Consider the following 22,618-nt stretch of genomic DNA (forward strand, 5'->3'; position numbering starts at 1 on the left):
CCCAACATCCCAAACTGGGACTGCTGGGATAACTGGGACCGGTGCCAGCGTGGTGATGTTGGCCTCGGGGAGCACGAACCAGTTCCTGACTGCACAGCGGGCCCTGCCCTGTTAATGAGGGATAATGAGCTGCCTCTCCTGGCGCTGCAGACTTGCCCCCTGGCCATGCTGGCTGCCAGCACTGCCCCCAGCAGGCATCAGCCCCAGACGGTGACCCCATGGTGCATCTCCGTGGGGTTTTGTCCCCTTTTTTTTGGACTTTTTAGTTTTACTTTGCTGAGCAAAATATTTGCTCTGCACACTCAGCACCTCTGGGTTCATCCATGCACTCGGGATCTTGGGATCAGATTGTCGCTCTGTTCAGCAGCCCATGGCCAGCTCTGTGCCCCCAGATGTCCCCACAGGCACAGCACAGCAGGGCCAACTCCTGCCAGGGGCTGGCATGGGAACAGACAGAGCTGTCGTGGTTGGGAACAAGACAGGCTGGAAAGGCGCCGGTGTTTTGCTGCTGGGGAGGGAGGACTCCGGCGGGACCGAGCTGTGCTGCACAGCCCCATCCCTGCTCAGTGCAGACACATGAAGCTGGAGATGCTGCCTCCACTGTGAGACATGGAGACACCAAGTCGTTCTCCTTTGGGGTGGGGGGGATTTGGGGGGACAGGAGCTCTGTGCTGGGTGCTGAGGGATTGGAGCAGCTCCCTTGGGTGCAGGGCTGGTGGGTGCACAGCTGACTCGGGGTGGTGGCATGGAGATTTCCATCTACAGATGTTTTCCTGCCAGGCTCCCTCCCTGCAGTCCCTGCATCCTGTAACCCCAAGTTTAAGACACATAGACCTCTTCTATGGCTGCTACTGCACCTCACAGCCCTCTATCCTGGCTGCTTCTGAACCCCATAGTCCCCTACCCCAGATAGCCCTGCACCCACAGCCTTCTGTCCTTTTTATTACTACTCCCCAGAATCCCACTGCACCCCACAGCCCTTTCCTGGCTAGAAATGCCCTCAACCCCCACCTTGCCCCATCTGGCACTGCACCCCATAGCTCCACATGCAGATGCCGTTGCCCTCCATAGCCTTGCTACCATCCGGTGCTGCACCCACAGCCCCCTGCAACCCCCGGTCCCATAAGACTGCAGCTCCATGCCTTGTTCTCTCCCTGCTGTGTCTTTGCCCACGCTGTGCCCTGGGCTGTTTGCATGGGGCCCCAGCACTGCACCCGCCTGCAGGCACCCCGAAAGCACCGTGCAGGTGGGTGCAGCGGGGCTGCATCGGGCCCAGCCGGGCTTCGCCTGGGCGTGAAGGGTGCTGCAGAGCAGGAGGGGCCAGGCGAGGCGGGGAAGGAATGCAAGTGGGAGAGCAGCTGGGCATGTAGCAACAGATCCTGGGGAGAGCAGAGCCGGGGATCCCACACGCTGCATGGGGCAGGACGCCGAGCTGCAGCCATAGGGACGGTGACATGAGGCATCCCAGCGCTGCCACCCCGCTGTGAGGGCAGATCTGGGGGCACTGAGCTGCAGGGGTGGAAAACCCCAGTGGGGGATGCGAAGCTGCAGGAGCTGAGGAGCAGCCATGACCCCAGAGAAGGTGCTGCGGGAGGGGCTGCTGGAGAAGCGCAGCGGAGGGCTGCTGCAGCTCTGGAAGAAGAAGAGGTGCCTGCTGACCGAGAAGGGGCTGCAGCTCTTTGAGCCCAAAGGCTCGCGCCGAAAGGAGCTGAGCTTCGCCCGCATGAAGGCGGTGGAGTGCGTGGAGTGGAAGGAGAGGCACATCTACTTCACCGTGGTGATGGACGACAGCCATGAGATCGACTTCCGCTGCGCACAGGAGGACCCGGGCTGGAATGCTGCCATCACCATGGGCCTGGTCCGCTTCAAGAACCAGCAGGCCATCCAGGTGGTGCGGGCACGGCACAGCTGCAGAGCAGGTACCAGCCCTGCTGTGCTCGGGGTGTGGGGACCCGGTGGTGGGATCATGCCCTGGGGTGCTCCAGTGTCCCCACGGCTTCAGGATGGATGGGGGGGGTCTGTGGATGAAGGGGTCCTTTCCTGGGTCTGCACTGTGTGCCCCCTGCCCTGGGTGGGCTCTGCTTCCTCCCGGTGCAACCTTCCCCTTCCCCTTCCCCTACCCCCCAGATTTCAACCCGTTGCACTTCAAGAGAGGGACGTACAAACATTGTCCCTCTCACAGAAAGGGGTGGGCTCTGCCTTCTGGCACATTGGGATGGGGGGATGACAACACACTCCTCAGGGCTGACCCTGCACCTTCCCAGCACGGGACGGGTGGGTGAGCAGTGCTTCTCTCCGCAGTGGTGCAGTACGACGCAGCTGCAGTGGGACAGCACATGGCTGCACAGCGTCCCCGGAGCAGGATGGAGACAGCGCTCAGCTCAGTGGGAGGAGGGGAGAATAGGATCCCAGCTGGAAACTGAACCTTTTGGGGCTCCCCAGGATGGACAGTGCAGGCATCGGCCCCCGTGACACAGGGCAGGACAATGAGGCACCAGGGCATGGCTGCGGGACTCTGGCTGCACCCACTTGGACTGATGGGGCAAAGGCCACAGCCAAGGCCACCACCAGGGGCTCCCAAAGGTGATGGATGTGGCCAGGACCATGGCGGACTGATGGAGACCCCCCTGCAGGACAGGGGATGGAATGGGTGAGGCCGACCTGAAGGAAGCAGCGCGGCGATGAGCTACGGGATATTGGATGTGGATGGGGGCACAAACCTCCCTGGGACCCCACATGGTGGAAGGACTGGAGAGGGGACCCCTCGGTCACCATGCAGTGACATGACTGTGCTGCAGGATGCTGCTCTGGGGATGGCAATGTGACAGTGTGGCCCCCAAATCCTTGTACTGACTGTACCCCCAACAGGTCCTTCTGCTGCTTTGTTCTTGTTGCTTTGTTTTGCGGGACCTCGCAGTATATGGGAGAACACTAACACTGCACAGAGCTTCACAGGTTGTACATTGACATCCCCTTAAATCTGCCAGCATCCCACGCCAGGCTCCTGTGCCCCCAATACTGCTGTCCCCTGGTGTTCCCATGGTGGCTGGGTTGGGTTAGGGTCAGGGTGAGGGTCAGGTCTTGCTGGTGCCAGGCAATGCAGGCAGGACAGCAGCGGGAGAAGGGATCCATCACAATGGGGCTGTGCCTGGACAGGCTGTGCTGATGTGAGTGCCCGGAGCTGCTGAGCTCCACAAGCTGCAGCCTGAGCCCCACGGCCTGGGGCTGTGCAGATCTGCTGGGAGCACACCCAGCTGCGTGGGAACAGTGCAGCACAGTGTCCCTCCGGCCCTGCCCTGTGCCAAACCAGCACTGGATGTCTCTGGGGAGGGACAGTGGCATGGTCAATGCCTGCTTGCCATGCACCGTGCCCTTTCCAAGCAGATCTTGGATGGATTTCTACCCATTCACCTCTTTCTGGTATTCAGAATTGTGTTTTTTAATAGGGTGTGCAGAGGTGAGCTGGGGGCACACTGTGTGCAATCAGATCCACATGCATGGAGCACGGGGCAGCAGCAGCACAGGTGTGACCCCTGCAGGGTCTCAGTGGGAGGCTGGGTTTGCTGGGGAAAGCTCCTTGTTGGGAGACCCAGGAGCACAGCAGCAGCCCCAGTGCTACCCTCATGTGTTTAGCCAGAAGCTAGGGATGCAAGGAGCTCACAGGATGCTTCCAGCCCAGGCCAGAAGCAGAGCAAAGACACATGGGAAGCTTCTCATGTGCTGTAGGAGGTGGGGAAACTGAGGCATGGAAGAGGGGTGGGAACCACACAACCCCTGCAGCACTGGGACCCTGGGGGCACTGAGTAGAGCTGAAGGCAGGCGCTGAGCCCTGGGATGGAGCAGGGTGCCCGGGGCTGCCTGAGTTCAAAGCCTGAAAATCCTGCTATGCAGCTCTGTCCTGGGTTGGCACCCATTGTGCTGGGCTCAGCCCCTCGTACATCCCACCATCAGACCCTTCACAGCCCTCCTTTGCATGCTATCTGGTAGCTTTATGTCCTTCATGTCCCTTCCATCCCCACTGCCAAGCTCTGACTCCATGCCTGGAGGTGACATCCCCAGGTCTCTGTGCTGTCCCACACCCTCCCACTCAGCCCATGGGGTCTCCCCCACCCCCAGCCCCGTGGTGCCCTCAATGTTTGGGGTTGGCTCTGAGCATTGGGATGGGGGTGGCTGTGTCTGCGGTCCCAGGGGACAGCAGAGGCTCAGCTGTTGTTTCTAACTCTGTCCTGGCTGCCCTGGGAAGCCCGCTGGCTCTGTAAACACCTCTGGGGTCAATGGAAAGGAGGACAGTTCCTGGTAGAGGGCAAGAATGGATGGGTGGGATGGCCTCAGGGCCAAGAATTGGGGGTGGGACCCACCAGCATTGCTACAAAGCCACGTCAGGGGTGGCAGCTTTGTGTGGGGTGGCCAAACCCCTTGTAGGGGTCAGATGTCTTGAATTTGGGGCTCTGACACCTTCAGGATGTGGCACAGAGGGAGATGGTCAGTGGGTATGGAGGGGATGGGTTGGGTTGGACTTGGGCATCTCAGAGGTCTTCTCCAGCACTAATGATTCTCAGGGTCTGACCTTTCCATACAGCTCTGGGAATTCAATGCTGACTTCCATCTCTTCAGAAACAGCCCAGAGCAGCCCCTGCTTTGAATCAATGTGTCCCAAGCACTGTGGGATATTATTTTGCAAAGAATTTGACCTCAAACTGATCTTCCCCATAGATTTTCAGACTGTCCCCATCCTACATACGAGGAGCTCGGAGGGCATCTCATGAAACTACAGCCAGCATCTCATAAAGCAACCCCAATGTCTCTAGGCAGCCCATCACTGTGTGTGAGACAGTAGCAGGGACATAAAATGTTCCCATGACATCAGAGGGATGGGGACGCCCATGGCTCCTGCTGGTCCTATGGCTGCCGGTCCTACAGCTCAAAGTCTGGGGCTGAGGGGAGCCCTTGTTCCTCCCCTCCTCCTCTATCCAGGTCCCTACAGAGAACGAAACTTGAGCCCAGAGCCAATGGCATCCCAAAATTGCCTGCACTGCTCCCTGAGCCCCAATCCCCAGGCAGGGCTGTGGGGAATGCAGGGCCTTTGTCACTGGCTAAATTTGGCTCCTCTGTGTGCAGAGAACAATCCCAAGGAGAGATGCTGGCGGCACAGCCCTGCGGGCATCTTGCCTTATAAAGGGCTGCCATAACACCTCCTCCTGCAGCCTGGGATCCACCACAATGATCCCGTGCCTGTTGGCACCAGAGCAGATGAAGCCAGGATGGGACTGCCACTGTCATTGCCCCTGCCACCACTACCAATCCAGAGGGCTGCTGCATCTTCCCCCCATGGCACAGGTGTCCTGGCAGTGGGAGGAGATGGGAGCTGCACATCCCATGTTCAGTGGGACATGGGGCTGCTGTACCCCCTGTACCCCCCATCACAGGAGCTGCCCCATGCATGCAACTGCGTGTTCCTCCGTGACCATAATAGATTTAGGATTAAAATACCAGGCATTGTCCTGCTGGGCTGCACGCTGGGGATTGTTTGCTCCTAAACTTGCCCCTAAAAATATCCCACGAACAGGTGCTGCCTGTCCTATGGGCTGCACAAGAGCCTCATTCTGTAGGGACACCCAGCTGGGGTAGAGAGAGAAGCTTAGGGGTTGGAAACTGCTTGAGCATCCCAACCAGGACCTGGCTGCTCCTGACCCACAGACCTGCACTCAGTACCCGGTGTGGTGGTGGAACCCCTCCCCATCACCCCCATCAGAGGGGATGTGCACTCCTGCTCTCACAGCCCCGTGGGCAGCACTGCTGTGGGTACATCACTGTGGCTGTGGATGTGTCAGCTCGCCGGGCTCTTCATCCCCATCTCCTTTTCTGCACAATAAATAAATAAAGCTGGGAAATTTTCTGCAGAGAGAGAAAAGCCTCACAGAGACACGATTTTCACCTCCTTGCAGGGTTTACCCAGCAAAGGGGAGAGGAGCGGAGTGGGAAGCACATGGGCACTGCTGTTGCACCCTGGATGCATGCATGGGCAACAAGCAGCAGCAGAACTGACTGCATGCAAACAGCAGACATTGCTCCGAGCACGATGGGGGTCACGACTGCAACAGACCCAGCTGTGATGCACGTGTGTGCTGGGGCTGCACCCCAGGTGTGTGCTGCACGTCACGGGGCAGTGGGGCTCGCAGTGCACCAGAGGGGATTTGCGCTATTTTTACTGACCACTTGGAAGCCAGCTGAGGGTTAACACTCCCACTCCACTGCCGAGCCCCACAGTGCTCAGCTCTGCAGACACCAGGCACCAGCTCCCAGGTAAGGGGGTCCCCCCCGGTGGGATTGCTGGGGATGTGGGGCTGTTGGGCCCCAGCTGTGGGTTTTCTGTCTGAGTCAGCCACCAACATTGTTCTGGGGCAGACTGAGTCCTTCTGTGGCTGCTTGGGGTCATTGGTGGGATGGGGGAGGTGGGCTTGGAGTGTGCCCAGGGTGGGTGCAGGGGGATGACAGGGCAGGCTGTGTTTGATTTTACAGGGTTATTTCTTTTAATGTTTTCTCTGCTTTTGTGTTCTATGAAACTTTTTATGCTGGTGATCAGAGCAAAATGAGCTTGTTCTGATCGTGTCTCCATCAGTGAGCAAAGTCTCTTATGGATGCTATGGGTCTGGAGCCCCCAGATCCCCGACATGAGCTCACCAGGCACATCCTACTGCTCCACTGAGCCCTCTGGGAAGCCAAATTGGAACTACTTTGCCCTAAAACGTGGTTGCCCTTGGTAGAGGTCGCTGGGATGGGGTCTGGCATGGGTCCCACCTCCTGGGACGTGGCTTTGTTCTGAGGGGAAGGAGGGGAACGCCACGAGGCTCCTCCAACTGCCGCTGCTCTATGGGGACACAAAGGGTTTTCTGTCCCCCCCCCCCCTTATGGAATTCAGGAAGGAGCAGTTGGGGGCTGCCCTCAGCCTTCCCTGTGTGTCCTGTGGGGTGTTCGTTGTGTCACCAAAACCCTCTAAAAATAATAGTAATAAAACAAAGCACGAAATGGGTGGCTGATGTCTGACTGTGGCTAAAAGAGATATATCCTATTTTGGGGGGTTATTCTCTGTAATTCCCAAGACCCGGCAGGCTCTGTGGGATGGGGGTCCTGTGGGGATCTGTGGCTTTTCTCCCCCAGCTGCAATGCTTCAGGTTAGAGCTGTGGTGCACTGGGGACACGGGGAGGGATGGGGACAAACTGGGGGACCAGTGCCCACACTGGGACAAACTGGGGGACCAGCAATGCTCAGCTCGGGGGCACCTCTCCAGGAGCAGAAGAACTCTCCTTAACTTTCCCCTTTGTGGTTTAAAATGGTTCCCAGTTTCACTGGGGGATGCAAAGAAGTCAATGGAGGTGGAACCACCTCAGTGTGAAGGAACAGCCCCACCAGCACTGACAAGAGCTGTTTGTTGCTGAGATGCTCCTTACAGTTTGGATGCAAAAACGGGAAGGAAGATTCGATGGGCATTTTCTCAGTGCTTTTCCCACCCCTGGGCTCACGCTGTGAGCAGCCAGCAGGGGCTCAGCATACAGCAGCTGCTGGGGCATAGGGTTACTGAGAGCATTCCAAGTATGAAACGGGCGAGTGTTCCATGGGGAGCAGTGCTGGATGCTGGGGAGGTCCAAGCAGAGGGGGTGGGTGACCCCTCACTCCGCCCCTCCTCTACACACCCAGACCCAGAGGTCCCAATACAGGCTGGGTGAGGAGTGAGGTGGGCACTGGGAAGCTCCAGGGCTGCTCCCCTCCATCAGCAGCACCGGCCCCCAGCAGCACCCGACTGACACCACTCTGTGGCTTGTTTCATCCTCCTCTCCTGTTTGTTGATTTATATACCAACCCATCTCTCTATATACTCGCTTATTTCTGCACGTTATTTATTTCTTTGTGTTTTTGTGTGTTTTCAGGACACCAGCCCAGCGCCGCGATGCCGGAGCCGTAAGTTGTGCTGCTCCCTCTCCCCCCTGGGGCTCTCCCACTCCTACCCACTGAGATGCATTTTTCACATGGTGTTCAGACTGGAGAACACATTGCTTGGGTTCACTGTGCTGATTCCTATGTAAAAAATCATCTGTCTTCAACTAAAAGTATGCAGCAACCTCAGAGCCCTCATTGGAAGCTTGAAGCTTTCTGAGGTCAGAGAACCTGAAAGCACAGAATCGTGGAGTTTTGGCTTTTTTAAAGAGCTGCAAGTCAGGCTCGCTGTGGCTCTCAGTCATTGCACACAGAGGGAAGGAAACCAATGGGAATCCCAAGGGAAACTTCTGACTGCCACCTCCTTTTGATTCCCACTCATTGATGCTCTCTTTTCTCCTCTCCTTCACTGCTCCTTCCCAAACGCGCCTGCCAGCAGGGAGGTGAGTGCTTCCCCTTTTGGGAGGGATCATGATGCTCCCCTGCCTTTGCTCTGAGCTTGTTTTCAAAGCTTTTTCCCTCCCTTTTCCCCTAGAGAAAATCCAAGATCACAGCCTCGCGCAAACTCCTCTTGAAGGTGAGTCCTAAGGGCTGGAAACTCCCTGGGTTTGGTGGAACAGGAGCTGTGCGGTTGGTGGGATGGTGGTGGGGAACAGCAGCGCTGCAGGAGCAGCTCCCACTCCCACCTCTCTTCTGAGAAGCGCTCACTGATGTGGGCTCTGTGGCTGATAGAGCAAATCTCCCCTCCCTTCCCCCCTGTGTGAAGGTGGGAGAAGCTCCGAGCCCTCCTGCTCTGCAGCCACAGCCCCACAGCCCTTGTGTTGGTGCACCTGGGTTTGCAGCACCACCCTGGGAGCTCCCCTTGCTGTGGCTTGGGAAAGTCTCTACCACAGCAGAGCAAAGGCACGCAGAGAAGCGCTGAGATCAGCATCCCATGGGCCCACCGGCAGCTCTGGAGACCTCAGCAATGGGATCTGCAAATCTACACCTCCACCATCTGCTTGTGCCCACAGAGCTTGATGCTGGCAAAAGCCAAGGAGGAATGGGATCAGGAGATCGTGGACAAACAGTCGGAGAAGGAGAGATACCTGTCTGAGCGCATCACCCCGCTGCACACCAGTGGGCTCTCCTTGAGCCAGCTTCAGGTACATCCCTGTCCTGAGGATGGAGCAACAGCTCTGCAGCACCGGGCCCACTGCTCACCTCCCTCATGCTGTGCTTGGCCATAGGATCTGTGCCGGGAGCTGCACGAGAAGGTGGAGATTGTGGATGAAGAGAGATATGACATCGAAGCAAAGTGCAACCATAACACTAGGGAGGTAGGAAAGGGAGGGCAACTTCCCCACTCTCCTGATCACTCCTTGTAGGTCTGAGCAGTCCTTCTCATGATCCAGCTGCCATCCAGGTGGGCTGGAACAAGGCAGCAACAGCTGTGAGCCCAGGGAGAGTTGACCCTAAGGGCAAGGAGCTTGGACCCCACTGGGACTTGGAGTCAGCAGAGACTCCTGCTTCATCCAGGCTTCCTTTCCTTGCACCCATGCAAGGCTTCCATCCAGTGACCTCCACATCCTCCCTTCCCCATCCTGCAGATTAAAGACCTGAAGCTTAAAGTGCTCGACCTGAGAGGGAAGTTCAAACGGCCCCCGCTGCGGAGGGTCCGTGTCTCAGCCGATGCCATGCTGAGGGCTCTGCTGGGCTCCAAGCACAAGGTGTCCATGGACCTGAGAGCCAACCTGAAGTCTGTCAAGAAGGAGGACACGGAGAAGGTGGGTAGAGGCCTCCCAGGGCTGCCCTTGCCCTTCTCCTTCAGCCTCTGAGGGCCATCCTCATGCCTCATAAGCCTCAGAAATAGCAGGTCATGTTCAGTGTGTGGATCGTAGGATCACCTGGGTGCTGTTGGACCTGGTAACTGATGATGGCAACAGAGACCTGATGTTTCCCTCACAGGGCATGAAGGACCCGTCCAGCTGGGATGATGCAGCTCCCTTGCTATGTCTGTTGAGCTGCAGAGAGTTTGGTCTTTGGTCTTCTTGGGTGCAAGGAGAGCTCTGATTTGGTGCAATCCCAGTCACAAAACACCCAGGAGACTCCCAGGCCCAGATTAGATAAGAGAGTGCCAGCACAGCAAGCACACTTGGCAGCAGATAGGCAGCCCAGCTCACAGCAGCTTTGCAGAGATAAGTGAGTGAATCCCAGCACTGCATTCGGACTTTCTTGCCTTGACTCCTTGCTTTGGTCCACCTTGTGCTTCATAGCCATGAGGAGATGTGCAGCGCTGACTTTCAGGTCAGACCATCCTGGCAGTTCCACACAGAGTGTTTTGACAGCCCCAGAGAGTCTGGGAGCACCTTTTTTTTTGGTGCCTTGTTCAGGAACTGCAGCTTTTTAGTCCTTCCTGGAGCAGCAGCAAAGTTGGGATGTCCAGATTCCTCCTAGAAGGGTTGTGCTGCTATCCCAGCCTCTCCTCAAAGTTTTACCTCCTGGTCCCAGCTCAGCAGTTTGCACGAAAGCCTCAATTTTCTGCTCATTTTTCCTTCTTATTTTTCCCCCCTTTGTTGCTAGTAGGACGTATTTTCAGCCCTTTGGACAGAAAGCTGCACTTACAGGTCTCAACGCCAGGTGGTGTTCAGATCTGAGTTTATTTTACATGCCGTGAAACGATTTGAGAGCACGGTTTGTAATCTATGAATGCCTGTGGGCTGGCAGAGCCGGTGCCTGGGCACGCTCCCAGGGCTTCCACCTCCCCATTCCATCCTTTTGGGCTCTCCCTGCACTGCCAGCACCCATCCAAGATGAGCTCTCCTTGCAGTGAAAGTGCTTCTGCTTGCACTCTGCGTTCTGGTGTAGAACTGGAATAAGTCCCACGTTGGCTTCATCCTCCTAAAGAGATTTTCTGGGCTCTTCATGCAGCTTTGGGGGGGGGTAGCCTCATTCATCCAGAGCTCCATGCTGCAGCTTGCCCCTTGGCCAGCCCCACATCCATGCAGAGCTCTGATGGAGAGGGCATTTGCAGCAGGGCAGTGGCTTGCCCTGAGCAGGGCTCTGTGCAATAGGGTGGGGAGCTGTGGGGCTGCCAGTGCTCTGTTCCCAATCCATGTCCCCGTTGTCCCCATCCTCCTGGCAGGAGCGTCCCGTGGAGGTGGGTGATTGGCGCAAGAACGTGGAGGCCATGTCGGGGATGGAGGGAAGGAAGAAGATGTTCGATGCTGCCAAGTCCCCCACGGGACAGTGAGAGGTAATCCCAGAGAGGTGTTAGCCCAGCTGGGATCCCAGTTCCTTGGGCTGCTTTTTGGGAAAGTCTTTGCCCCACTGCTCTGCTCTGTTTCTCTCCCACAGGAGCACCAAGACAAAAGAACATCCCCAACCCTTCTGGTTGCCCCTTGATCCCCGCCTTGCTTCCCCTCTGTCCTCTTTGCACCCTTGCTCTGAACTCCCCACTGAGATGAACTATGTGGACAACCATCTGGGAAGGAGATCTGAGCTTCTTCCTTTCAGTTCTGCCCCCTTTCCCACTCTTAGTCTCACAAATGTGCTCTTGGAGGGGCCACCATTCACCATCCCCTCCCAACTCTGCAGAGAAGGGACAGCCCCTCTCCCCCCATTCCCACACCTCCAGCACAGCCCAAGATGTGCCCATGCGGCTGCATGTGTATTAAAGGATGGTCTCTGGGGCTGAACACTGCATGGGCTCATCTCTGTGTTGGCCAAGAGAAGGTGCAGGTACATAGCAAGACAACCTGGTCCTTTCCTGTGCCCTGGGCTCAGCCTTGCATAGGGATCATCTCTTCCAGTCCCCACCAGGCTGGTACCCCCCCAGCTCTACTGAGTCCCCACCCCATCATCCCCACACCCCTGTGATTTCCTATATCACTGCAGCAATGGGTGTGTGCACCCCATAATTGTGCCTCCCACTTGGCCATGATGCCATTGGGATTGGAGATCCCAGCTTGGCCACGGTGCCATTGGGGTGGGAGATCCATCATCACGGCCCCAATAAGAAATGTGAAGGGTTTCAGCTCTGATTGCGCTGCCCGCACAGGCGCTGTGCTGAGGCTGCGTCCTGGGATCCCCAGAGGGAACTCACACACATGGCTGTGATTCTGGCAAGGGAAGAAAGGTGTGGAGGGAGAGGCAATAACTGTACCTGACCGACTGGAATAGCTGGAAAATGCAGGGAGGTTTCATGGAAACAAAGCCTTCTTCAGAACTGAAACAGAAGCAGAAAGCCCAAACCGAGTTGGGGTCGGGAACGCAGCTCTGCGCTTGGCATAATTATGATAATTGGGTACTTTACAAGCAGGGGTGGTGTTTGTGGGGCAGGGAGGGATGGCAGTGAGATGAAAGGCAATGGGGAGGTGGGTGCTGTGGGACGTGGCTCTGGTGGGCACTGCTTGGATGCACAACACATCGCCAAACCCTCTGCATCGAAACACCGTGCGTTGCGGCAGAGCGACGCCCAGGGCTCACCAGCACATCCCTGCAACCAGCAATGAGCTCACTGCAGGCTACAGCTGGCTCTGTGTGGCCAGATTGGGTTTAAATTGAGGGGCAAATAGAAAAAAAAAAGGACAACCCGACCCTCAGGTTCACCCACTTTTCCAAATAGGATGTTTGCCAGTCACTGCATCCTGCTTTGGTAGAAAACCATTCCTACCACCATGGATTGCCATGAGTGACCATCACCATTTTGCACTAGGGGTGTTTGCAGCCCTGTTGGTGGAGGGGGATGCAGAGGAAGGGCTTGCGGCTGTGGGCAGCCCTGGGTTGGGTGAGCATGGCCCCACAGCCCCTCCAACCCCATGGACACTGCAGGACGCTGCCAGCTCGTGGAGAAGTTAAACCCTGACCCGTTTCTCATATCAGAGGGAATTCCTCATTAATTACAACTAATTTCCTGTGCTGTGAGGGATGCAATCTGTCGTGCAGCTGCTTTCCAGCTGGCAGCATCAGTTACTTCATGTAATGCAACCTGAAAGGCTGCCAGTGACACTGCTCCTGGGGGACATCTGTACCTTTTCATCATTAGCTGTAGCCGTGGGCCATCACAGGAGATGGCTTCTGCTGAAGAGGCCTCTGCAGATGATGACAGGAACCTGAAGGATTCTACAGCACCCCTGGGGCACCACAGTGGCAGCTATGAACCAAGGCATCCAGTGCTTGTCTAAAATCAACCTTCTCTTCCTTCCCTTCCTTCCTTCCCTTCCTTCCCTTCCTTCCTTCCCTTCCTTCCTTCCTTCCTTCCTTCCTTCCTTCCTTCCTTCCTTCCTTCCTTCCTTCCTTCCTTCCTTCCTTCCTTCCTTCCTTCCTTCCTTCCTTCCTTCCTTCCTTCCTTCCTTCCTTCCTTCCTTCCTTCCTTCCTTCCTTCCTTCCTTCCTTCCTTCCTTCCTTCCTTCCTTCCTTCCTTCCTTCCTTCCTTCCTTCCTTCCTTCCTTCCTTCCTTCCTTCCTTCCTTCCTTCCTTCCTTCCTTCCTTCCTTCCTTCCTTCCTTCCTTCCTTCCTTCCTTCCTTCCTTCCTTCCTTCCTTCCTTCCTTCCTTCCTTCCTTCCTTCCTTCCTTCCTTCCTTCCTTCCTTCCTTCCTTCCTTCCTTCTTTCCTTCTTTCCTTCCTTCCTGAGATACTTTCCTGCTTGGCTTCCCTCTCACTGTGGAGGTACCTCTGTGCTCCCAGTTTCTCACACATCACAACCACCTTCCCCAGAGCTGAAGGAGTTTGAGTCAGGGAGCAAAGTGTGATGGAGGAGCAGAACTGGGTCCAATGTCAGGACCAGTGGATGGGTGGAGGTGCAGGATGTGCTGCTGGGCCCCGGGGTGAGGCTGAGGAATGCCCCAATTACAGCACAATTATGAGAACTGGAAGCTCTCCACTGCCCTCAGCCAAAGAAACACGCGTGGGGATGAGGCACAGGACAGTGTTCCCAAGGGAAAAATACAATAATCCTGGCCGATACTGGCCTGGCTCCTTAATGGGTATAAATGGGTGTCCCCTGCTGCTCTGCACCAGGTGAGGTTCTGGCCTCCTGCTCTATTTCCAGGAGCAATGGCTGGAAAAGCCACAGTTGAGAGGGAAAGTCCAAGCAGAGATAAATATTAAGGGAATAGATGGGAAACAGCGATGGTGAGATAGCAAATCCTGCTGCTAACTCTGGCATTTTCAGCATAGCAAAGATGAAGGACAATGATAAACATGCTCAGAAGGATCTTGAAGGGCTGGGATTTGGGGATAAAATGGCAGACAGCCTTACAGGGAAAATCCAACATAAGTTTGTACATAAATAATTGGATCCTGATGGGCCATTGTCAAGGTGGAAGTGGCAGTTTGGGGATACAGCAAACATGAAAACATATAGAAAGCAGAGGGGAAAGATGAGCTGACCGCACTGGGGTAGCAAATATCTCACACCAGTGGTGTCCTGGTGGCTGGAGATCAGTGCTTTGTGCTATCAAACAGCTCAGCTTGAGCCAGCCCAAAGCAATGGGGAGGTGGGAACTCTTCTTACAGTGGGGAACAGAGCTGGGAACTCCATGCTGGAGGAAAGCCTCGCTGAGGGGTCTTTAAAATGGCAGCTCAAAAGTCTCTGAGCTGAAAATAGAGATCAGGGCAGTCCGAGGGGTGAGCATCACCAGCGCTGATCCTCTGCCTGATCTCTGTCCTCTAAATCCTGGCTGGAATTTCTTCATCTTCATCATAAAGGGAATCATAAACTGCCAGGTTTTATGTTCCTTTTCTCCATAGATCCTAGCTGGGGTTGTTCTTTCACTGCGCTCAGCCTAATCCTCCTAAAAATCCTGCTAAGTCCTGTGCCTCAGTGATATCCTTTGGCAATGAGTTTTGCAAGTAAAGCACTCGCCGTGCATTAATCAGAAAGGTTCATTGCTTTCTAGCAGCTCACTGGTGCTGGATGGCTATATATAGTTTGTCAGCAATTAGTGGGACACTTAGAAGGTTATTTAAGTAAGTTCTTTTCTTTGTGCCACCACTCACGGAACTCCTTGTATGGGTGACAGCACTTGAAAGGCAACAGTGACAGCAAAGAGGAAGAAAAGCAGAACCAGCTTGGAGTGGGTGGCCCATGGGACATAGATGGCTGTCAGAGATGGGGTTTTGATCAGGAACCTTTGGTTCAATGGGACCACTGGGGCTGCTCAGGTTTTGGCACAGCTGGAGGAGTGTGGGGACAGGGTTGGGGGAGCAGCCCATAGGGATGACAGGTTTGTGGGGCTGAGGGTGGGAGCCCCAAAATCAACTGCTGGGTGGGCTCCCCCAACGCCTTCTGGGTGCTTTTCAATGCAGAAAAGCTCACAGCAATGGAGAGGCCAGAAGATGTCCAGAAAAAAAGAAAGGCTTCAAGGAGTGGGGCAGCCTCCCATCTCTTTGGGCACGCTCTGCACCCAGCCGGAGGTGTTTAATGACTGTTTTGGATCCCGAAGAGCCAGCGGCTGCCTCCTCCCACGCACCCACGGTAATTCACCTCCTCCAGCCTCTTGCAGGAGGCGGTGACGGGCGCAGGGTGCTGGTAGAACAGGTTCTGGGTTGGGAGTTGTCTCCGAAACCCTGGGAGACCTGGATGGATCCAGCCCAGAGCACGGGTCTCTCTGCGAGCCCTGGCACAGCAGGCAGTGAGCTGAGCTCTGCTTTGCGTGGCACTCCTGGGCAGGGTGGCTTTTGCACGGCGCTGCTAGTAGACAAATTACAGCCCTGCCTCTGTCCAGGTAGATAAGAGACCATGTGATGCAGTGGAGTGGTAAACGGGCTGCAGGAGGGTAAAGGTGCACAGGGAAATAACCTTGCAGGTTCCCTCCCTCCTCGGGCAGCCAGTCCCCACCGACCCACCTTGGCCTGGATGCCTGCGAGATTTTGGGGCTGCCAGAGACCCAAGAGGAGCAGCGATGTCTTTCAGCAGGAGGAATTGGTCTGACCTTTCCAGGTGGGTTAAGGCAGAGAGGATGGAGTCAGGGTGGGCTGCTGGCACTGCGGGGTGTGGGGAGGGCAGGGGTTGCCATCAGGTGCTGCCCCATTAGTGCTTTGTGTTGGGGGGTTCCTCATGGGTGGGTGAGACCTGGAGTGGTTTTGTTCCTTCTGTCTATGGGAGAAAGGAAGCAGCTTTGGGGAGTTATCCTTGCCCCATGCCAGCTGTGCTTCTGGTTTTGGGGTCTGTTCTTTGAGCTGGTTCTGGAAATGGCTGTGGGGTTTTTTGCTCTCCTCTGCTTGTGAGGCCCCCAGTGCATGCCCAGGCTCTGCCCATCTGATTCATCCCCACCACCAAACCTGCCCAGTCCCACAGCTGTGCCCTTCCCAAACATGATTTGGGTTCCAATGGGAGCTCCTGGGCTGGGGGAGGTGGGAGCTGGGGGCTCACATGCAGCCCAGGGATGTGGGGTCGGTGCCGGCATTGCACACACCCAGAGCTGGTCATAGTGAGTCAGACACAGCCCACAGAGCAGTGCAGAATTCCCTGTCTGGCTGTTGTCTCACCCAGCCAAAGGGCCAGCAAAACAGCTGTAGTTTGGGGTAAAACATCCAATGGGATCAGACCAGAACTGGGAACTGATCCCTCGGTGCTCAGGGGCTGTCAGTGCACATCACTGCTTCTATCACCGAGCTCTGGGACAGATCCAGGGCACATCCAAACCCCATCCAGGGCCACCTCCATGCACAGCAGGAAAGTGCCCGGCACTTTCACAAGGCAAGAAGGCAGTTTCTCCTCCCATGAGATGAGACAGCATTCCCCGAAACAGCAGAGATGTCAAATATCTCAGCACTAATGATTAACAGGGCAGGAGAGGACAAGGCAGGAGAGAGCTGCCAACCTCCTTTTACTCATCTCTTTGAGGTTAAAAAAGGTAATACAGTGAGAAAGGAATCCGTCTTTGAAACAGAGAGAGGGAAAGATTGGCAAAGCAAATCCATAGCCTGATGTGTGGATTATTTAATTACCAATAATGAGAAACTGCACGTCAGCCATGCCAGCTATGTGCCGCCTGCAGGAGCCAAACAAATGCGAGGCGGGGAAACCTGAGTTTCATTTTGGAGCCTGTGTGTGCAAATCAAAGTAACGCGGGCTCGGAGTTTTGGCTCTGTGTTGTCACTGTGGGAGGGACACCCGGCAGCACCTCTGTCCTTGCAGATACAGCTGAGTGGCTCTGCAAGGGCAGCTGAGCTGTGCGGAGATGCTGGCAGGCAAATAGAGGGGAGCGCTGCTGCAATGCTGGGGATGCTCACCAGTGGAGACCTACAGCAGATCCCCACCTTCTCCATCCCTGCTGCACTCCACACCACGTTGCGCTGGGGGTGATGGGGATGCAGGAAGGCAGCACACGCTGTGCCATGACCCCATCCCTGCTCTCCGTTCTGCACTGCTGCCCCTGCAGCCTCCCCGCCTCCGTCCACCAGGAAGAACAGAAGCTGCGAATGGTCGCGGGGGGTAATGTGGTTTAATTTATGACCCAACCTTCATTACACAGTAACTCACAGAGCTCACGGTGAGTCGCTGTGTCCGCAGCGGTGCCGGACCCAGGCGTGCTCTTGACTTTCACATTCTTAAAAGTCAGCTTCAAAGCAAATGCTGGGCCTGGGTGCAGCTGCACTGAGTGCTGTGTGGGGCCGGATCCTGCAGGGGCTGTGAGTGTTCACAGCTGGGTCAGGGCTGGAGCTGCAGGTACATGGATGCTGTTGTGAAAACTGCTCAGCAGCCTGGAAAATATTGCCCAATATGGTGGCAGAGAGAGCGGTCACTGTTTGCATGGAGAAAGGAATCTGGTTTACCAAACAGCTCTGTATTCAGGTTGGTGTTTTAGCCTAAAAGCCATTACTTTGGCTGGTTCTAACAAATTCCTGGTCCTTCTGGCTGTGGGTGCCAGGGGAGATCCGTGTCCTTCTGCCTGTGGGGCCTTTTGCACAATGGATATTAAAAGGCCATCCCCATAACCCATGTTGTGGCTACAGCCTGCTGCTGCTGCTCATGGTTACCCACCCAGGGCACGTGGTTGGGATCCGTGCTGTGGTTCAGGGCTCTGCTGAGTTACAGGTGAGACATCCTCCTCACCCGGATAATCTTGCTTAATGTAGGGATTCCTTTCCGATGAATGCTGCCCTGAATGGGATACATTAGGAGTAGGAAAGTCAAATGCTTGTGTTGGGAAATGCAGGGATCAGTTGGGTGGATCAGGAGTGCTTTGCGACACGTGGTTCATGTCGGTGTCCCCTCCCCTGTGCCCAGCAGCCCCCCATCTCTGCCATGGTTGGATTTTCGGGTGGTCCTGTATGGATCCTCATTGATCCTGATGGGTTCCTTCCACCTCCGGATATTCTATGACTGTGATTCCACATCTCCTCCCAAACAGCCTGGCCAGGCAGAGGACACTTGAAGATGAAGAAGAGCAGCAAAGGGAGCGCCGGCGGAGGCACCGCAGCCTGCTGTCCTCCTCCTCATCAGTGGATGAAGACCACCCCAGCCCCGGGAAGGACCCCAGCCCCGCTCCCAGCAGGTGGGTGCCAGCCATGCCTTAGGTGCTTCTTGGGGAGGAAAAAGCAGCCCAGCAGCCAGCCCTGACCCGTACTGGTGCAGAGAGGTGTCCCATCACTGAGTTAACCTCACCTGTGGGCTGGAAGCCTTCCCCTGGTGCTGGACACCAAGGTCTGACCCTGCTTGGTCTCTCTGCAGGTCCCAGGTCCCAGTGAAGCCGATGGCTCCTGAGGAAAGTGAAGAGAGTAAGCTGACAGAGGTGCTGAGGACAAAAGAAGGGAGAAGGATGAGGTCACCAATGGCAGTGTCTGAGAAACTAAAACAGGAGAAGGAACAGCAGGAGGCAGGAATGAAGCCACGCACGGGGCAGGAAAGCATTGCGGCTGCAGAACGGGGTCAGGATACGGCCCCAGCTCCTGCAGAAGAGCAGCACCCGCAGCAGAGCCATGTGAGGAAGGTGACAGCAAGAGGACGGCTGCAGGACAGAGAAGGATCAAGTGTGGGGACACAGCGGGGAGAGCAGAGGAGAGAGGAGCAGCAGCAGCGAGTGGCTCCAGAGCTGGGGGGCTGCCGGCTGCGTGAGGTGAAGATCCTGACCCGGACCAGGAGCTCCAGCACGGAGGAGAAGGCAGCTTCAGAGGGGACCTCACCTCCAGCCCAGCAGGTGAGTGGGTGCTGAGCCTTGGGCTGGGAAGTTCTGGGTGCTGGAAGGACAAAGGAGAAGCAAAGGGTACCAGGAGGGAAATGCAGCCTGTGGGCTATTGGGGCAGGTGTGCTTGGGGAAGTGCTTCCTCACCTCGTGGTGCTGCTGTCTGAGCAGCACTCTGTGAGGTTGGGGTCTGTTCTTGCCCTACCACATGCTCTAGATGGATGAGGAGGTACCATCATCCCACCACCTCCTTTCCTCACTTTGCATGTGCCACTATGATCACTTTCTCCTGCAGCACTGCCATTTGCCATCAGGTTCGTTTGGGCTTTGCAAATCCAGAGGAGACAAACAAAGTTTGGAGGGTCAGGTTCTCAAACCACCATCTCCAAACCATTTCCACTCTGGCTTCTCTGATCAGTGCACCTGAACCTTCCCTGCAAACTCTGCATGGCTTTTTTTCCCCCCAGCAACCAGCCAGGAATCCCTCAAAGGAGGGAATGCAGCCACCTCCCAGCCAGGAGGAACCTACAGAAAAGCAGGATGCTCCTCCAGCTCCTGCCACCTACAGCAGCTCCATCAGAAGAAGCAGCCCAAGAACGGTCTCCTTTCGGGTAAGAGCAAAACAAGGGGGAAAAGAAATCACATTAAGGCAGTGGAAGATGGGAGAAGGGAAGGGTTGCTTTGGTCTTCAGGCACAGATCCTCTTTCAAAGGTCCTTGGCAGCAGACAATGTGTTCATGTGTGTTGTGCTGGAATGTGGGAAGGGGGGAGAAAACATGGAGTTCAGTGTCAGGGAGATCCCCAAAGGTCTCAGCCACAACCATCCACCCTTTGGCATTTCTTTTCTTCTCTGAGAATGGCAAATGAAGAAATAAATACATCCATCCTGCTTCTCATTTCTTGATACCTCAGGTTTGAGATCTGGCTCTTCTGCAGGTGAAAGCAGAGCAAGCTTGAGAATGGGGAAGCTGAGTCTGACCCAGGTTCTCTTGTTCTTATCTGTTGCTCCTGTATTCCATCCTCTTGTGTCTTCCAGGTGATCTCAAATAAACAGAAAGAAGAAAGTGAGAGCCCTCTCATGAGAAGGTCAGAGCCCTCCATGTGCTGCCTTCATGGGCAGGGATGGTCCCTCCTCTGTTTACAAAGGGAGGAGAAGGGGATGGGAGCTGACCCTGGGTCTGCAGAACATTGGCCCCAAGCTGACTGGGCAGGATGCTCGGAGGGACAGCAAACTGGGAAGATGGGGACGTGGCTTAGTGAGCATGAGGGGATGGGTTGGCAGTTGGACCTGATGGCCTTAGAGGTCTTTTCCAACCTTAAGGATTCTATGATTCTAAGACAAAGCCCAGATCTGGTAGTGCTTGAGATGGTAAACGGCGGAGCCAAGAGTGTGGGCCATATTAATCCTCACAGATCTGGGTCACTGTTGGGGATAGAGCTGTTTCCATGGCAGATGGATACAGGATGAGTGCCTGGGTTGGATGGGCTCTCCTCCTACTGAGTGGAGCCCCCCAGGACTGCAGGCTGAGGTCAGGAGTTCCTGGGGGCTGCATTCAACTCCCTCCCCTCTTCTTCACCAGTGCAAGCATGAGGATCCCGGGCAGCAGCAGCAGCATTGAGGAGAAGCTGGAAAAGTACACATCAGCTGTGCAGGTAATGAAATCAGGCTGGGAGATGTGTGTGGGGAGGGGAAGGGTGGCCTGGAGCTGAGTGGGGAGAGAGGGACTGAGCTCCACCAAAAAATCACTATCCTAATGGGACTGAAGAATGTCCCGTGAGAAAAATGGATCAGCCTCAGGGTTTTAGTAGAACCTTGGAGAGGGTCATGGGGATGCTGGGTGGTTCTGCTGAGCAACCCCGAGAGCTGGAGAAGGTTAAAGAGGGAGCAGACTGAACTCTGCTTTCCATCCCTTGGGGTGAGCACAGCCCCCACTGATACCTCTCTGTGTGTTGCAGCGCTCGGGCTCGGTGAGATCTTCCCTGACCGTCCAGAAGAGCCTGGTGCTGACTTCAGAGGGGGTGGCCAGCAAACGTAACTTCTTCGAGGCCAGTGTTCCCAGCAAGGCAGAGCCACTCACTGCCAGGAAGGTGAGAGGAGACATCAGCTTTTTAGGGCAAATCTTCCCCATTTTGGGTACTGTATGGGTTGGACATCAGTGCGCAGTGTGACAGGCTGCCTCCTGGATGGGTTTGGTGGGAGGCTGGTGTTGGCTGTGAGCAGGGCAGAGCTTGGGCTACTGAAACTGAGTTCTGGCAGCATGTGGGTTCGTATGTGGGGGGGCTGGGATAGAGCCGAGGTGTGTTTGCTGGTCCTCACCTCCTGTGGATTTGCTCAGTCTCCCTGTGCCCTGGGCTCAGTCCTGGGCTGTGTTTGTGCAATGAGAGAGCTGGAGCTGTAACCCTGTTATCCATCTTTGTGCCACAGGACAACCTGAAGATCCCGGGATCGGTGACGTCGCGCATTAATCTGTGGATCAGCCGAACTCAGGAGCCTGCCAAGGAAGAAAAGAGCAAGGTAACAGCTTGTGCCATCACCTCGGGATGAACCCTGAGACCGGGCAGCCTGGTGGGACATATCTCTGCATCTAGGGGGGCAGGTGGGGCTTGGAAGGGTTTGGAGGACCCTTGGTTGAACTCATTAAAGGCTCTGACACTTCATATGGGCTCTGTGGAGCTTGAGGACCTGCTGTGCACCAAGCTGTGCTTGGGGTCTGGAATGATTTACATCCTGCGTGCAGGATGCCCCCCAAATAATGGTGTCCCACAGCTGCAGGGACTCAGACTTGATTCCAGGGGCACAGATCTGGGGGAGATGGGGAGGAGACAGTTTGAACTCCAGGCAACTTTCATTGCTTGGAGAGATTCAACAAGGACAAGTGCTGGGCAGGTGTCAGCCTATACAACAATAGGATCTGCTGCTGCCGCTCAGGGCAGCCTCCTGGTACAGGATGAGGAGGGGCAGCCCCAGTCGGTCAGACAAGCCTGGGCACCCCCAGCACTGAGCTCTGGGATTAGCACTGCCCAGACATGACTGCATGGGAGGCTGCATTGCTTCAGTCTGCCTGAAAGGGTTTGCTTCTGGGGTCACTCCTGGGTAAAACTTTCTTCCTTGGTTGCTTTTTCTTTCCCCCTTATAATAACATTTCCCACCATGCACTTCCTGGAGACTTCAGTTAGGTGGAACTGTCTTCAGTTAGAGGCATGGGGAGGACCTCCCTGTGCCGCTCACAATTCTCCTGTTTGCAGGACATCAGGAAGATCAACAGCCTGCCAAAGCGTGACGTCTGGGTGAAGCAGCCCAGAGAAAACCCTACAGACACCGAGGTAGATGTGGGGCTGTGCTGAGAGCTGGGGCAGCACCGGGATCTGCATCACCCACAGCCTCAGCCCCATTCCTCCATCGTTGCTTCCCTTTCTTTTCCAGTTGTAACAACACCATACACAACGTTATCAGATGATAAAAACTGTTTCTGCTCTGAAGATCAAAGCCTGGCCCTGCCCTGCCGTCCAGCAGCTCACACTAACCAGAGTCCCCACTGCCACCTGCGGGTGGAACAGAGTGGCCCGGGGTCCT

At 55.7% G+C, this 22,618-nt stretch overlaps 3 protein-coding genes across 3 annotated transcripts; all 3 read left to right on the plus strand.

The window, feature by feature from the left end:
* Positions 1 to 1,388: 1,388 nt before the first annotated feature.
* PHLDA3 (pleckstrin homology like domain family A member 3) lies at positions 1,389 to 2,858 on the plus strand. The gene is made up of 2 exons (XM_072356194.1): positions 1,389 to 1,919; positions 2,302 to 2,858. Exons 1-2 carry the CDS (start codon positions 1,568 to 1,570, stop codon positions 2,421 to 2,423), a joined length of 474 nt encoding a protein of 157 aa, XP_072212295.1. The 5' UTR covers positions 1,389 to 1,567; the 3' UTR covers positions 2,424 to 2,858.
* Positions 2,859 to 7,946: 5,088 nt separating this feature from the next.
* TNNI1 (troponin I1, slow skeletal type) lies at positions 7,947 to 11,551 on the plus strand. Its single transcript, XM_072356350.1, has 8 exons — positions 7,947 to 7,957; positions 8,373 to 8,376; positions 8,469 to 8,510; positions 8,947 to 9,078; positions 9,163 to 9,252; positions 9,523 to 9,699; positions 11,058 to 11,168; positions 11,270 to 11,551. The coding sequence occupies exons 1-7, from the start codon at positions 7,947 to 7,949 to the stop codon at positions 11,163 to 11,165; spliced, it is 564 nt and encodes a 187-aa protein (XP_072212451.1). The 3' UTR covers positions 11,166 to 11,168; positions 11,270 to 11,551.
* A 4,172-nt stretch (positions 11,552 to 15,723) lies between these two features.
* LAD1 (ladinin 1) lies at positions 15,724 to 22,389 on the plus strand. The gene is made up of 9 exons (XM_072356351.1): positions 15,724 to 15,857; positions 18,274 to 18,417; positions 18,594 to 19,059; positions 19,512 to 19,655; positions 20,081 to 20,130; positions 20,625 to 20,697; positions 21,001 to 21,132; positions 21,470 to 21,559; positions 22,291 to 22,389. Exons 1-9 carry the CDS (start codon positions 15,820 to 15,822, stop codon positions 22,387 to 22,389), a joined length of 1,236 nt encoding a protein of 411 aa, XP_072212452.1. The 5' UTR covers positions 15,724 to 15,819.
* The last annotated feature ends 229 nt before the right edge of the window (positions 22,390 to 22,618 follow it).

The sequence above is a fragment of the Excalfactoria chinensis genome, chromosome 23, assembly GCF_039878825.1.
Source record: "Excalfactoria chinensis isolate bCotChi1 chromosome 23, bCotChi1.hap2, whole genome shotgun sequence".
NCBI lineage: Eukaryota > Metazoa > Chordata > Aves > Galliformes > Phasianidae > Excalfactoria > Excalfactoria chinensis.

What these genes read in the sequence shown, in the direction of transcription:
- PHLDA3 (XM_072356194.1), top strand. Translation starts at nt 1,568, where the DNA reads ATGACCCCAGAGAAGGTGCTGCGGGAGGGGCTGCTGGAGAAGCGCAGC. An exon ending in ACGGCACAGCTGCAGAGCAG is followed by an intron (nt 1,920 to 2,301) that starts GTACCAGCCCTG and finishes TTCTCTCCGCAG; the next exon opens with TGGTGCAGTACGACGCAGCT.
- TNNI1 (XM_072356350.1), top strand. An exon ending in GCAACCATAACACTAGGGAG is followed by an intron (nt 9,253 to 9,522) that starts GTAGGAAAGGGA and finishes CCCATCCTGCAG; the next exon opens with ATTAAAGACCTGAAGCTTAA. An exon ending in AGAAGGAGGACACGGAGAAG is followed by an intron (nt 9,700 to 11,057) that starts GTGGGTAGAGGC and finishes TCCTCCTGGCAG; the next exon opens with GAGCGTCCCGTGGAGGTGGG.
- LAD1 (XM_072356351.1), top strand. Translation starts at nt 15,820, where the DNA reads ATGTCTTTCAGCAGGAGGAATTGGTCTGACCTTTCCAG. An exon ending in AATTGGTCTGACCTTTCCAG is followed by an intron (nt 15,858 to 18,273) that starts GTGGGTTAAGGC and finishes CCTCCCAAACAG; the next exon opens with CCTGGCCAGGCAGAGGACAC. An exon ending in CCCAGCCCCGCTCCCAGCAG is followed by an intron (nt 18,418 to 18,593) that starts GTGGGTGCCAGC and finishes GTCTCTCTGCAG; the next exon opens with GTCCCAGGTCCCAGTGAAGC.